At 50.2% G+C, this 14,930-nt stretch overlaps 1 protein-coding gene across 6 annotated transcripts in view; it reads right to left on the bottom strand.

The window, feature by feature from the left end:
• The window catches only part of LRRC45 (leucine rich repeat containing 45), a 30,672-nt gene extending 15,773 nt beyond the window's left edge, over positions 1–14,899 (bottom strand). Inside the window, exons 1-4 of one of the 6 annotated variants that reach the window (XM_075014269.1) lie at positions 14,736–14,857; positions 13,462–13,588; positions 6,912–7,227; positions 4,063–4,124 (exon numbers count right to left, since the gene is read on the bottom strand). In XM_075014269.1, the coding sequence (XP_074870370.1) occupies positions 4,063–4,124; positions 6,912–7,143 (294 nt within the window). In that variant the 5' untranslated portion in view covers positions 7,144–7,227; positions 13,462–13,588; positions 14,736–14,857. Of the gene's footprint in view, positions 1–4,062; positions 4,125–6,911; positions 7,323–7,404; positions 7,453–13,461; positions 13,589–14,735; positions 14,859–14,882 lie in introns of those variants that run through there. The other 5 variants (XM_075014271.1, XM_075014267.1, XM_075014270.1 and 2 more) reach the window with 5 other exon arrangements.
• Positions 14,900–14,930: the final 31 nt, after the last annotated feature.

Genomic DNA, 14,930 nt, shown 5'->3' with positions numbered 1-14,930 from the left:
GGCCCTCCACATGCCCAGATGACCATGGCCCCAAGGACAGCAGTGGCATGTCCCTCACAGGAGTGCATCAGCCCCTGCCCCCGCAGCATGACAATGCCATGCCCCATCCCCGGGGCAGCGGGGAGCGGAACCTCTAGGGTCCCCCAGGGGGAGGGGGTGGGACACCCAGCAGCAGCAGCAGCAGCATGTGATGGAGTGGGGGGAGTGCAAATGTGAGACTCAGGCTAGATATGAGAAACAAGCTGAATAGCTCCCAGTGGCTAAGGATGATCCTGGGGCTACACCTGGCAGGTTACACCTCTGCCCTGAACAAAGAAGAGGGAGGAGCCGAGCTGGGTTTGAATCGGGGGCCGCAGTTAGAGGCTAGGGGAAGGGAGAGCTAGAAGGCTGTCTGCCTGAGGAGAGGGAAAGCTACACCCCAGAGGGGCATCCCTCGGGGTGTTCTCCCCAGGACGGGTTGGAAGGACTGTCTCTGACTGCTGTACTGTCGCTTCTGGGAGAAACTGGGCATCTGTTGCCTAATAAACCTCTCCTGTCATACCTGCTGAGTGAGTGAGAGTCACTCCTGCCAGCGGACGGGGTGCAGTGCAGGGGGACCCCTGAACTCCATCACAGCAGCATCTCCTGGGGACGGGGATGGGGAGCCTGCAGCACAGGGGTGGGGGGACAACAGCCACAGCTCGGGGCCCACACTAACAGCTGTCTCCACTCTTCTTCCCCACCTCCTGTGTTCCGCAGCTGCACCATCGGAAGGACTGGAGAGCGCCGGCGAGGCGTCAGTGGTCCCGGAAAGCCCTCCGGGGCCATCACTCCAGGCCAGCCCCTCGGCGGAGGACCGACCGGCCCCACGGCGGGCAAGACGGCAGACCCAGCAGCAGCAGCCGCCGGCGACAGACCCCCAGCTGCTGGCCCTCCAACGCCAGCAGGTGGAGGTCGCTGAGCAGCGGCTGAGGGTGGAGCAACGCCACCTCCACCTGCAGGAGCGGGCGCTGGCCTGGCGCCAGGAGGTATGGGGTGCCTACATGCAGACTTTCAACCGCATAGCGGACAACCTGGCCCCCCATGCCGCGCCGGCCACCGCTGCGCCACCCGCTGCTCCAGCCGCTGCGCCACCCGCTGCTCCAGCTGCCGCGCCGTCTGCCATCGCACCGCCACCCGCCACCGAGGGCCATTCCGCCAAGGGGGACCTGGGGCCAGCTGACACTCGCCGGCCGTATCTACCGGTCCGCCCGGCCCCCAGCCAGGGCTGCAGCCGAGGCGGGGATCCCGGCCGCCCACCCCCCAGTGCTGGACTGTAGGGGCGTGGGGCCCAGGACGTGCCCCCCCCCTTGTATATATTCCCCCCACTTTTACGTTTTTTTGGGCTGTAAATAGTTTGTATTTATTTGTGACCCCTGTTTTCAATGGCTGATCCTTACCCCCCCATGTAAATAGTTCTCCCCTTACTTGTTATCCCTGTTTTTGTAACAATATACCTATATACAAGTTAGAATTTCTATAATTAATAAGCAGCAACGAAGGGTCCTGTGGCACCTTATAGACTAACAGAAAAGTTTAGAGCATGAGCTTTCATGAGTTAACTCACTTCTTCAGATGCTAAAGAAGTGAGTTAACTCACGAAAGCTCATGCTCTAAACTTTTCCGTTTAGTCTATAAGGTGCCACAGGACCCTTCGTTGCTGCTACAGATCCAGACTAACACGGCTACCCCTCTGATACTATAAGTAATAAGAGTTCCAGTAAAGATGTTTGATTTCACAAACAACTGTCTGCTTTTATTTGTACAAGAAAAGTGGGGGGGGGGGGCGCTGTTGGGTGCTCTGTGGTGTGGGCGTAGGGGCAGGGAGTGTTGTGGAGGATGGGGGGGCAGTGGGAAGCCTGCCAGCATTCACCCCGTGGCCTCATCGAACTGGGCCCGCAGGGCCTCCCGGACCCAGGTTCCTTCGGGTCCACCTGGCGACTGGGGGCAGTGGGTGGCTGCACATCGGCCCTCCCGGTCTCTACAGCCCAGCCCTGAAAGAAGGCCTCCCCCTTGCTCTCCACCAGGTTATGTAGGGCGCTGCACACGCCCACAATCTGGGGGATGTTGGTGGGGCCCGCATCAAGGCAGGTGAGGAGACACCTCCAGCGCCCTCTGAGGCGGCCAAATGAGCGCTCCACCACCCGGCGCGCATGGTTCAGGCGCTGGTTGAAGCGCTCCTGGCTGGCAGACAGATGGCCCGTGTACGGGTGCATGAGCCAGGGCTGGAGGGGGTATGCCGCATCTGCGATGATGCAGAGGGGCATGGTGGTGTCCCCCACAGGGATCTCCCACTGGGGGAATGTAGGTCCCCGCCTCCAGCTGGCGGCACAGGCCCGAGTTCCGGAATACCCAGGCGTCGTAGGTGCTGCCAGGCCAGCCCACCTAAATGTCCAGGAAACAGCCCCGGCTGTCCACCAAGGCCTGGAGGACCACTGAGTGATAGCCCTTCCTGTTGATGTAACGTCCTCCACTGTGCTCCGGGGCGCGGATGGGGATGCGAGTCCCATCCAGAGCCCCGAAGCAACTGGGGAAGCCCAGGGTGGCAAAGCCCGCGATGGCGGCATCCGGGTCCCCAAGCCTCACGAGCCTGTGGAGGAGCATGGCATTGATGGCGCAGACGACCTGCAGGGGAAGCACATGGGGGAGCACCAATGAGGGGTGAGCAGGGTGTGTGTGGCCCTCCCCTGCCAGGGACCCCCTCCCCTCCCCTCCCCTCCCCCCCCCACCCCATGGGTCCTCTTACCTCCATGAAGACAGCCCCGACGGTGGCCTTGCTGACACCAAACTGCTGGCCCATGGATCAGTAGCTGTCTAGAGTGGCCAGCTTCCAGACAGCGATGCCAACCCGTTTCTCCACACTGAGGGCACGCCGCATGGCAGTGTCCTGGTGCCTGAGTGCAGGGGTGAGCCACTGGCATAGCTCCAGAAATGTCTGCCGGCTCATGCGAAAGTTCCTGAGCCAGCGGTTGTCATCCCACTCCCCAAGCACCAGCCACTCCCACCAGTCGGTGCTGGTGGGGTAGCTCCACAGCCGGTGGCGTATGGGGGTGGGGGCGGGGTGCTGCAGGGTTGGGGGTTGCGTCCTCCTCCCTTGCGGGCAGCTCCTCCTCTGTGGCAAGGAGGTGCTCAGCTGCCTCCTGCATGGCGAGCACTGCTCCTACAGGGGCAGCTGGGTGGACCTCTGGCTGCTGCTGCTGCTGGGGGTCCATCATGACTGCGTCGCTCGAGGTGTGTGTGCCTATGGCTCTGCAGACCGCGTGCTGTGCAGGCTGCGTGTGTCTGGGAGGGGCCCTTTAAGGGAGCGGCTAGCTGTTCCCCCGGAAGCGCTAGTCCGCCCTGTGACCCTGTCTGCAGCTGTGCCTGGCACCCTTATTTCAATGTGTGCTACTTTGGCGTGTAGACGTTCCCTCGCAGCGCCTATTTCGATCTTACCAGCCCTGGAGGACGTGTAGACGTTATTCATCGAAATAGCCTATTTCGATGTCGCTACATCGAAATAAGCTACTTCGATGTAGGGTTCACGTGTAGACGTAGCTTTAGTTAAACTGGCACAAAACTCTGTGGACACATTTCCAATTAAAACAGCCTTAATTCATTATAGCTTAAGTCAATTAAAAAGCATTTTAAACTAAATCAAATTAAGCCATTATTAAACCAAAATAAGTGTGTCTACATAGAAGTTTTCACCAGTTTAAATGAATCAATCTAAAAACATTTATATTAAGAAGGTATATAATTTCTATATGTAGGAAAGGGTTACTAGGAAAACTTTCAGTGAGTTCTACCAAGCAGTTTCCGTAAAAGAAAAGGTGGGAGCCCCACTAAGTGAAGCAATTACAATGGACAGGACTTTGCATTAGAAAGTGTGTGACAGGGAAGAATCCTGCACTAGCCCCTTCCATTGATGGTTGATATGGGACTATCAGGTCTTTCCATCCCCAATTCCCACGAGAGCTGCACTTTTGTCACTTCCCCAACTGATTTCTGGGTGCTGAAGGCCAAAGCTTGTGCTCAGAGTTGTTCAAATAAAGTCAAACTCACCTTCAAGTCCAAAGATTTTACTGAAGTGTTGGAGCAAAGCCCATTCAGCAGATGTCCGACCCCTGTGAAAGAGAAAAGAAGGTCACTTATTTTTCACACAGGGACTTCAACTTTCTCCCAGACCTGAACATGACCTTTTCACCCTGGCAGCCCCAGTCAAGGAAAGAGTAACTACAGGGATAAGTTACTTGCCAATGAAATAGTTTAAGTGCTTCTGGACAGTGCCAATCTGGCTTGGAGATCTCTCTTTAAACATAGACCAGCTAGAGCTTTGGTAGAGACTTCTCACAAGCCCTGCCACTATGTCATGCCTCTTGTCTGGAGAAACCTTCTTGTAGGCATGAGGGGGCTTTAGACTCAGTGGCTTATTCAACCCTTGGTCTCTGCTGATCAGGTGGTTTGTGTGATGTGGATGCTTCTCTTCTAGGACATGGACAGAGTCTTCCACAACCTTTGGCTGTCCCTGTCTTGGCTCACATTGAAACTTGTTCTCGAGGGGGCAAAGGCTCCAAGTCTCAGTTCCAGTCCTGAGATTAGGCAAAGTAAATTCAGAACCTTGTATGGTGACAAGTATCAAAGGGGTAGCCGTGTTAGTCTGTATCTGCAAAAACAATAAGAAGTCCTGTGGCACCTTATAGACTAACACATATTTTGGATAGTAACAGAGAGAAAGACATATTTTGGAGCATAAGCTTTCATGGGCAAAGACCCGCTTCGTCAGAGGCGTGAGTGGAGATTTCAGAGAAGTAATCTCAGGGGACTGGAAGTGAGACTCGGAGCCTTTGCTTATGCTCCAAAATATCTGTGAGTCTATAAAGGTGCCACAAGACTTCTTGTTGTTTTTAAAAGTAAATTCAGCAATTGCAGCTGCCACCAAATCCTCTCGCTGCTACCAGGCTAGTTTCCATATGGACATTTGCAAGCTCTGATCAAGCTAGCAATATTAGGGACCCTACAGTAGTACTGGGGGTAGCTCAGGCTAGCAGCCCAAGTCCAATCCTGCCTGACAACTTAGCGATGAACTCAAGTGGCCAGTCCAAGCTGCTACCTATGCCACCCAATTACACTTCTATTTTTAGACATAAGCTCAATCAAAATTACCTACTGTATGTCTGATGAGATGGAAATTACCCCACTAGCTACAGTGTAAACATGCTGTATGAGAGATGACCAAGTGAAAAGACCTCCGAGGCAGAGAGAATGTGCTTCTGGCATAAGCAGCAGGGCACCAGGAGAATAACCAAAGCTCATAATCAGTTTCAAACAACCTTTGGTCTGATCAGCCCACTCCAGCTAGAGGAGCACCTCATGTTCCAACTGGAAACAGTTCCCTTTGCCCCTTTCTTTTGTTAGCATGAGCTCCAGAAGAGCTCTGATAATTTTATTTCTGTCTTATGTTTCTGAAATAGCTGTGTTGCACACTGCAGAGTCTACCAGGACAACACATTGGCAAAAATCCAGTTACAGAATGTTGGTTAAGGCAGAGTATTCTCTACGGTGAGACCCCTTTCCACACATAACAGACTGAGCCCAAGCCTGACTGTACAGATCTATATTTAAGACATGTTTTTCCATGTGTCCAGTTAACCCCCAATAAGCATGCAAGCACTGCAGAGAGTTTCTGTGGCTCATATTTCTTATTCATGCTCCTAAAATACTTTGTATGTGGTCCTGTTAAGTGTCTCAGGCCCAGCTCCTGAACAGAATAAGACCACCACCCAGCCTGGCATCATTTGTTGAAATACATGAAGGAGTTAAATAAGAAAATACACAAGATTTCAAAACTCAAACAAAAATAATCTATTATACATTTTAGACACAGAGAGGTAGCCATGTTAGTCGGAATCCCCACAGAACAAACCAGCAATCATGTAGCACTTTAAAGACTAACAAAATTTATTAGGTGACTAGCTTTTGTGGAGCAGACCCACTTCTTCAGATCTGGAAATTCTGAAGAAAGTGAACTGGCACAACGAGAATTTAACAGAAAAAAAGAGAAAAAAATTAAATGAAAACTGACAAATCAGCTGCCTAGGACAAAAGGGGAGGCAAAGGGTGGGGAAGAGGGGAAAAATTACTTAAGTTACAACTTAAGTTAATAGACACTTGAAGTAAGTAATTTTCTTCCCTCTCTTCTCTCACAACTCCCTTACACAATTAGCCTCCCCTGAGATGCTGTGTCCAAGATTCCCAGCCTTGCCCTCCCACCCAAGCACATGCTGGGAGGACAAATGCCCCAGCCACAGGCCAGCCCTCCCACACCCCCCAGCTGCAAAGCCTGGGGCCAGGGAACACAGCCCTGACCCCCAGCCTGCACACTCAATGACCCTTGACACCCCCACTCCCTGGTTCCCAGCTCCAGCCTTCCCCAGCTCCTCCTGGGCCAGGAAAAAAAACTGGGGCCGAGGCTCAGCCATGGACACAGCTTTTTCCCTGGCCCAGCAGGAGGTGGTGGGGCAGAAGGGGAAGAAAAAAAAACAAAACCAAAAACCCTTTACGTCACTTAAATACCTGAGCAACATTGGCTCAATTGCTAGTAAAAATACAATAATACAAAATGCAACAGGACATGTAGCTTCATTTGGGCCCAGATAATATTTTCCCGAGACAGATTAGAAGTAAATGGAAAGACAGGAGACTCAAACATACAAATTCCTCTTAGCACAAATCCTGGCTCTACTTCCCTGTGCATGGTTCCTCAGTTTTGCCCACAAACACACATTTATTCACTCTTCAAAATACCTTAAGAGTAAAACTCTGACTTTCAGCCTAAGCCTGACTCCCATATCTCACAATTCAGAGGCACAGAATTCATGAAAGTGTCTCCCCATGGTCAAACACAGTCCCACCTTCTTCATTCAGCATGCAGTCGCTCAGCGTGATCTCTGTGAACAGGGTCTCCGTCTGTAAAAGCTTCCCTAGGACTCTGCATGTATCCAAAGAAAGGCTCTGGGTGGCCAAGTCCAAGCGGCTTTGTCCTGGCACCTCCTGGAGCTCATGTAGTTGCTGCAAGACTGTTTCCTGTGGCTCAGCATGACTCTCCTTACACAACTCGACATAAGCCTTTCGGAACTCTTCCATAGCCACAACAGGTGCTCATGACACTCCCGTTGTGTCCTCTGCATAACCAAGGGCCACGCTGGCCTCTGAGAAGGTCAGGGATACCTGGTGGGCAGGAAAGACTTTATTGTGAAAAGCAAGAGGTAGGTATCCTTAGGCTGCAGTGCACAGGACAGCAAGAAATCATGCTGAGAGCCTGAGCCAACCCCACCCCACGCACACCCCACTTGGAGCCCCGTGAGAGCCCCTAACGCCACTCTCCCAGCGCAGAGAAAACCTCACAACAGCCTCTTCCGTGCCCGTTGACTGTTACTGAGCTACAGCCCCGTCCCCTCCGTGACGCGTAACTAGGAAGAGTAAAGCATGCTGGGGCTTGTAGTCCTGCTCTTCCCTTCTCTTTCTCCCTTCCTCCTGCCCGCACCAATAACCCGGGGAGGACGGCACGCTGGGAGCTGTAGTACAGAGCCACATTTAGGAAGGTACAGTGCAGCTCCTTGTCAGTACAGACGCTGGTGGGCGTGCCGGCCCCACTGCTCCTCCTATAGTAGCAGTGCATGGTCAGCCTCAAAAGATCAACAAGCATGATACAGACTAAAATTAATTTACTTTCTTTTAAACTCATGATCTTCTAAGTCACAGAATCACAGGGCTGGAAGGGACCTCAGGAGGTCATCTAGTCCAGCCCCCTGCTTCAAGCAGGATCAACCCCCACTAAGTCATCCAGCCGGGACTTAAAAACCTCAAGGCATGGAGAAACCACCATCTCTCTCGGCAACACATTCCAATCCTTCACCGCCCACCTGGTGAAGTAGTTTTTCCTAATATCCAACCTACACCTCTCCCTCTTCAACTTCAGACCATTGCTCCTTGTTCTGCCATCTGACACCACTGAGAACAGTTTCTCACCCTCCTTTTTAGAGCTCCCCTTCAGGAAGTTGAAGGCTGCTATTAAATCACCTCTAAGTCTTCTCTTCTGTAAACTAAATAAGCCCAAATCCCTCAGCCTATCCTCATAGGTCTTGTGCTCCGGACCCTTAATCATTTTTGTTGCCCTTCACTGAACCTGCTCTAGCAAATCCACATCCTTTTTATACTGGGGGGCCCAAAACTGGACACAATATTCCAGATGTGGCTTCACAAGTACCGAATAAAGAGGAATAACTACTCGAGCATCTGCTCGAAATGCTCCTCCTAACGCACCCTCGTATGCTGTTAGCCTTCTTGGCTACAAGGGCACACTGTTTACTCATATCCAGCCTTTCATCCACCATAACCCCTGGGTCCCTTTCCATCGTACTGCTGCTGAGCCACTTGGTCCCCAGCCTGTAACAATGTTTGGGATTCTTCCGCCCCAGGTGCAGGACTCTGCACTTCTCCTTATTGAACCCCATCAGATTTCTTTTGGCCCAGTCCTACAATTTATCCAGGTCACTCTGGATTCTCCCTCTATCCTCCAACAAATCTACCTCTCCCACTAGTTTTGTGTCATCCGCAGACTTGCTGAGGGTGCAATCCAGTCCCTCATCAGGTCATAAAGATGTTGAAAAACACCGGCCCCAGAACCAAGCCTTGCGAAACTCCGCTTGAAACAGACCGCCATCCAGATATTGAGCCACTGACCACTACCCATTGGGCCCGACCATCAAGCCAGCTTTCTATCCATCTTATAGTCCAAGGATCCAATCCATATTTCCTTAACTTATGGACAAGAATGTTGTGGGAGACCTTATTAAAAGCCTTGCTGAAGTCAAGGCATATCACATCCACTGACTTCCCCATGTCCACAGAACTTGTTACCTTGTCAGAGAAGCTAATCAGATTGGTCAGGCAGGACTTGCCCCTGGCGAATCCATGCTGGCTACTTTTGATCACTTTCCCCTCTTCCAAGTGCTCCAAAATGGATTCCTTGAGGATTCCTTCCATTATTTTCCCAGGGATTGAGGTAAGGCTGACCGGTCTATAGTTCCCTGGATTGTCCTTCTTTCCTTTTTTTAAAGATGGGCAGTATGTTTGCCTTCTTCCAGTCGTCTGGTATGTCCCCTGATCTCCAAGAGTCTTCAAGGATAATGGCCAAAGGTTCAGCAATGACCTCTGCCAATTCCCTCAGTACCCTGGGGTGCATGAAATCCAGACCCATGGACTTGTGCACATCTAGTTTTTCTAAATAGCTCAGAACTTGTTCCTTTCCCACAGATGGCTGCCCTCCACCTTCCCATACTGCATTGTCTAGGACAGTCAGGTGGAAGCTGATGTTGTCCGTGAAGACTGAGGCAAAAAAAGCATTGAGTACTTCAGCTTTTCCTGCATCATCTGTCACTAGGTTACCTCCCTCATCCAGTAATGGCCCCACACCTTCTCTGATAACCCGTTTATTGTTCACATGCCTGTAGAAACCCTTCTTGTTACTCTTCACATCCCTTGGCAGCTGCAGTTTCAATTGTGCTTTCGCTTTCCTGATTACTGCCCGGCATTCTCCAGCCATATGTTTATACTCCTCCTTAGTCAACTGTCCACGTTTCCATTTCTTGTATGCATCCTTTTTGAATTTAAGCTGACTAAGGATTTCCCTGTTAAGCCAAGCTGTTTGCCTACCATGTTTGCATTTCTTACGATGCAGCAGGATTGTTTGTTCCTGTGCCTTCAGTAAGACTTCTTTAAAATACTGCCAGTTCTCTTCAACTCTTTTCCCCTTCATCTTCATTTCCCAAGGGATCCTGCTCATCTGTTCTCTCAGGGAGTCAAAGTCTGCTCTTCTGAAATCAAGGGTCTGTATGTATCTGCTCACTTTTGTCTGGATCATGACATCTATGATCTCATGGTCGCTGCAGCCCAGATTCCCTCCCACTTCTATTTCTTCTACTAGTTCTTCCCTGTTTGCGAGCAGCAGGTCAAGTTGCGCACGGCCCCTGGTCGGTTCCTTCAGCACTTGTACAAAGAAATTATCCCCAACAAGCTCCAAGAACTTCCTGGATTGTCTGTGTGCTGATATACTGGTCTCCCAACAAATGTCTGGATGATTAAAGTCTCCCATGAGAACCAGGGCCTGTGATTTGGAAGCTTCACTTAGCTGCCTGAAGAAAGCCTCATCTATCTCATCTCCCTGATCTGGCGGTCTATAACAGACACCAACTACAACATCACCTCTGTTACTTCCACCTCTAAGCTTAACCCAAAGACACAACTGGATTTTCTCCTTCCGCATACTGGAGCTCTGAGCAATCATACTGCTCCCTCACATAGAGCGCAACTCCTCCTCCTTTTCTCCCGTCTCTCCTTCCTAAACAATTTTTAACCTTCCATGACCGTGCTCCAGTTATGCGAATCGCCCACCAAGTCTCCGTTATTCCAACCACCTCATACTTGTTTGACTGTGCCAGGGCCTCTAATCCTTCCAGCATATAAGAATTCAAGTTGAAAGGTCAATTTTTAACGCACAAAATATGCACACCTTTCTGACTGTTCTGACAGGCCATTTGCCCTCTCTACACCCTAACATGGAGAAATTCCTAGATCCTCACTGTCTGTTACTCTTGATTCTCCCCAGCCTCATTTCCTTCCTTCTTCTCAATCTTCTGCTTTCACCTGTCCAGCTTTATATTGAATACTGGTATAGAAGGGTACACTTTGGTCAGGACGGAGAGGCCAGGGAAAAAGGGAGGAGGTGTTGCCTTATCTGAAAAATGTATATACATGGACTAAGGTTGAGATGGACATAGGAGACACATTTGTCTAGAGTCTCTGGGTAAAGTTAGAAGGGGTAAAAAACAGGGCTGAGGTCATGTTAGAAGGTCTACCAGAAAGAAGAGGTGGATGAGGCTTTTTTTAAACAGCTAACAAAATCATCCAAAGCACAGAACTTGATGGTGATGGGGAACTTCAACTATCCAGGCATCTGTTGGGAAAAATTAATCGTTTGCAGTCATGCTGGAAGGGCATAAAAAGTGTGGTCCCACAGGGGTCTGTTTTGAGACTGGTTCTATTCAATATCTTGATCAACAATTTACATATTGGTATAGAGAGTAGACTTATTAAATTTGCAGATGATACCAAGCTGGGAGAGATTGCAACTGCTTTGGAGGATATGGTTACAGTTCAAAATGAGCAGGACAAACTGGAGAAATGGCCTGAGGTAAACAGGATGAAGTTTAATAAGGACAAATGCAAAGCACTCTACTTAGGAAGAAACAATCAGCTTCATATATACAAAATGGGAAGCGATTGTTTAGGAAGGAGTACTGCGGAAAGGGATTTAGTGGTCATAGTGTACCACAAGCTAAATATGAGTCAACAGTGTGATGCTGTTGCAGAAAAAGCAAACATGATTCGGGGATGTATTAACGGGAGTGTTGAGAGCAAGGCATGGGAAGTCATTCTTCCACTCTACTCAGTGCTCACTAGGCCTCCACTGGAGTACTGTGTCCAGTTCTGAGCACCACACTTCAAGAAAGATGTGGAGAAATTGGAGAAGATCCAGAGAAGAGCAACAAAATGATTAAAGGTCTAGCGAACATGACCTATGAGGGAATAGTGAAAAAAGTGGGCTTGTTTAGTTTAGAAAAGAGAAGATTTGGAGGGCACATGATGGTGGTTTTCAAGTACCTAAAAGAGGGTTACAAGGAGGAGGGAGAAAAAAAACTGTTCTCCGTGGCCTCTGAGAATAGAACAAGGAGCAATGGGCAAGGGAGGTTTAGGCTGGACATTAGGAAAAACTTCCTAAATGTCAGGGTGATTAAACACTGGACTAAATTGCCTGGGGAGGTTGTGGAATCTCCCTCACTAGAGATATTTGAAGAGCAGGTTAGATAGATTTCTACTGGAGATGGTCCTTGGTCCTGCCGTGAGGGCAGGACACTGGCTTCAATGACCTGTCAAGGTCCCTCCCTTCCCTTCTAGTGTCCTATGATTCTATGAAGGCACAAATGATCCAACAATTTTTTGGAATGCATTGGAGCCAATTTTTTATTTCAAAAGGTGGAGAAACCCGCTAGGGAAGAAGCTGTTTAACATCTGATTTTAATAAATAGTTGGCGCATAAGCTTTTGTGTGGAAAAGACCCACTTCATCAGATGCATCTGACAAAACAGGTCTTTGCCCATGAAAGCTTATGTTCCAAAACATATGTTAGTCTATAAGGTGCCACAGAACTTCTTGTTTTTTAAAAAAAGAAGCACTCACCTCACTAACACTTAAATGCCCCATATAGGCTCCACCCAGGGCTGGGGGAGAGGGGCGCCACGGGTGGGGTCTTCTTCCAGCAGTGAGGCCAGCCAGTGCTCATGCTCCAGCCCCATGGGGTTAGGTAGGGACAGAGGCGAAGCTCTGAGACTTGCCAGGGGGCTGGCGCATGAGCACCAGCTTGCCCACTTTGGGGGGAAGCCTCAAGTCTCGCCACAGTGAAGATCAAATAACCCAGGGTCAGATCTGTCCAGGAGCTGCCGGTTCCCCATCCTTTAGGTAAACTGCAAAGCATGTCTTTACAGCATCAAGTACCTTGTTAACTGCTAGAAAACCATCAGTCAAGCAGAGCTTTCTATAGCTTAGTTCAGTTTTTGTATTTTCAATCTTAAATATTATTTTTAATAATGTCACATTTAAAGCACAAAAAGAGAATTTCAAATACTACTTGTGTTGTATAAATTAACTACACAAATCAGTTATCCAGTAATTACATTATTTACTTTTAAAATCTATATTTTTTTTATTTTAAATTACTCTACCCCCTCACTGGTCCAGGACTTCTCTGCTAAAGATTTAGGAAGCGTCTACACTTATGGGAAAATCGACACACTAGCAGTCCATCTTATGAGGTTTGATTTAGTGTGTCTAGTGGCGATGTGCTAAATTGAACTGTCACGGCATTGCCATAGCCTCTGGTATTCCTGGCAGTTGTGAGAAGTGCAGTTGACAGGAGAGTTTCTCCCATTGTCCAAGAGTGGCAAAAACGTATTTGAGACAAGTCAACTCCAGCTATGCAATTATTATAGCTGGCTTTGCATATTTAAAATCAATTTTATCTTCTAATGCCTTCTGTCAATGTGAACTGAGTGTAAACTGATGCAGAAACATCTGTGTCAGGCCTGCTCAACACATACAACCAAGACGCTTGAGAGGCTCACCCTTGAACCCCTTTTTGCTGATGACTGTGCACATATAGCACACAAGGAATCTGATCTCCAGCTCATCGTCAACAAGTTTGCTGATGCTACTCGCCTCTTTGGTTCGACCATCAGCCTAGGAAAGACCAAGGTGCTGTTCCAACCTGCTCCAGGATCTGCTGCTCTCCCCGCTTCAATCTTTATTGAAGGAACAGAGTTAAAAACAGTAGAGGAGTTCAAGTACCTTGGCAGTGTGATAGCCAATGATGGCTCCCTTGACAAAGAAATCAATGCCAGAATCTGCCAGGCCAGCCGGGCACTAGGACGTCTGAGAGCACGAGTGTTGAATCAGCACAACATCCAACAGTCCACTAAAATGAAAGTGTACAAGGCTGTAGTCCTGACCAGTCTCCTGTACAGCTGTGAAACCTAGACCTTGTACAGAAAACATATAAAACTGCTGGAGCGCTTCCACACACACAGCCTGAGGTCAGTACTGCACATTCGATGGCAGGATTGAGTTACAAACCTGAAGTCCTGGACAGAGCAGGAATCATGAGCATTGAAGCCATGATTCTGAAAGCCCAGCTTCTCTGGATGGGGCATGTCATACAAATAGAGGAGTCAAAAATCCCTAAGCAACTCCTCTATGTGAGCTCTCCCAGGGCAAAAGGAATCAAGGTAGGCCTTGCAAGAGATATAAAGACTGCATGAAGGCCAACATTGCTCATTCTGGTTTAAAACCAGATCAGCTGAAGCAGCATGCAAAAGAGCGAACAGGCTGGCGTGCTCTTGTAGGACACGCGTATGACAACTTTGAAGAGCAGTGACGCATCCGCTTCATTGATGCTCGTGAGAGGAAGAAAGCAACAGCAGCAGCAGCCGCACCAACACAACCAGGACATTTCCCTTGCCCCCACTGTGAACACCGATACCGGTCAAAGCTTGCACTCCTCAGCCACATGCAAGTCTACAACCGATGAGCCTGTGCCAGCTCAAGACGTCATCGTCGGACACGTCAGGCTACTAAAGCAGGCACAGCCGGAGCTCATTGTTCTTTTCTGAAATAGTTAAGCTGGTGACAGCCCGAATGTGGGTGCAGGCTTAAGGTTACACAGGTTCATAATATTCTTAGTTTGCTCTCCTGTCCCAGATCTGAGTGAAGTGCATTGGGATGCGCACACTGACTCGCACCAGTGCAGCCGCGCTGCAGCCAGTGTCACTCGAACAGCCCCGCAGGGTGAAAGCGGCACGGCCGGAGCGTGTGTAGACGAGGCCTGCCTGCGTTCGCAGAGCACGAAACCACAGCTCTGAGGTGCGTTACCAGTGCCGCTGACTAGCTGCGCCCGCGCCAGGGCGGTCACCGCTCTGCCAGGCACGTAAGTCGATCTACGCCGAGCCCGCGGCGCGCGCCGGAGCCAAGGAAAGCAGCCGGACACACGCCCGCCCGGCTCCGCAAGCCCGGCCCGCGCCCCCCCAACACCGGCAGCTCGCCGACCTCGGACTCCCGCGGCTTACCCTGAGGGGTGAGGACAGGAGGCGCTCGGTGCCGGCGCCCGCCCCGCTAGAAGCAGGCGCACAGTGGGAGCACGAACAATCTCCCATCCCCCTCCCGCTCCCGCTCCCGCCCTGCGGCTGCGACCGAGGCCGAAGCCGGCTAGTTACCCGAGGAACGCTGCGCGAACTACAGGTCCCAGCATGCACCGCAGAGGA

The sequence above is a fragment of the Carettochelys insculpta genome, chromosome 20 (genome assembly GCF_033958435.1).
Source record: "Carettochelys insculpta isolate YL-2023 chromosome 20, ASM3395843v1, whole genome shotgun sequence".
In the NCBI taxonomy this organism is placed as follows: Eukaryota; Metazoa; Chordata; order Testudines; family Carettochelyidae; genus Carettochelys; species Carettochelys insculpta.
Note: the sequence above shows the minus strand (reverse complement) of the source record. Positions and strands in the feature narration are given on the sequence as shown.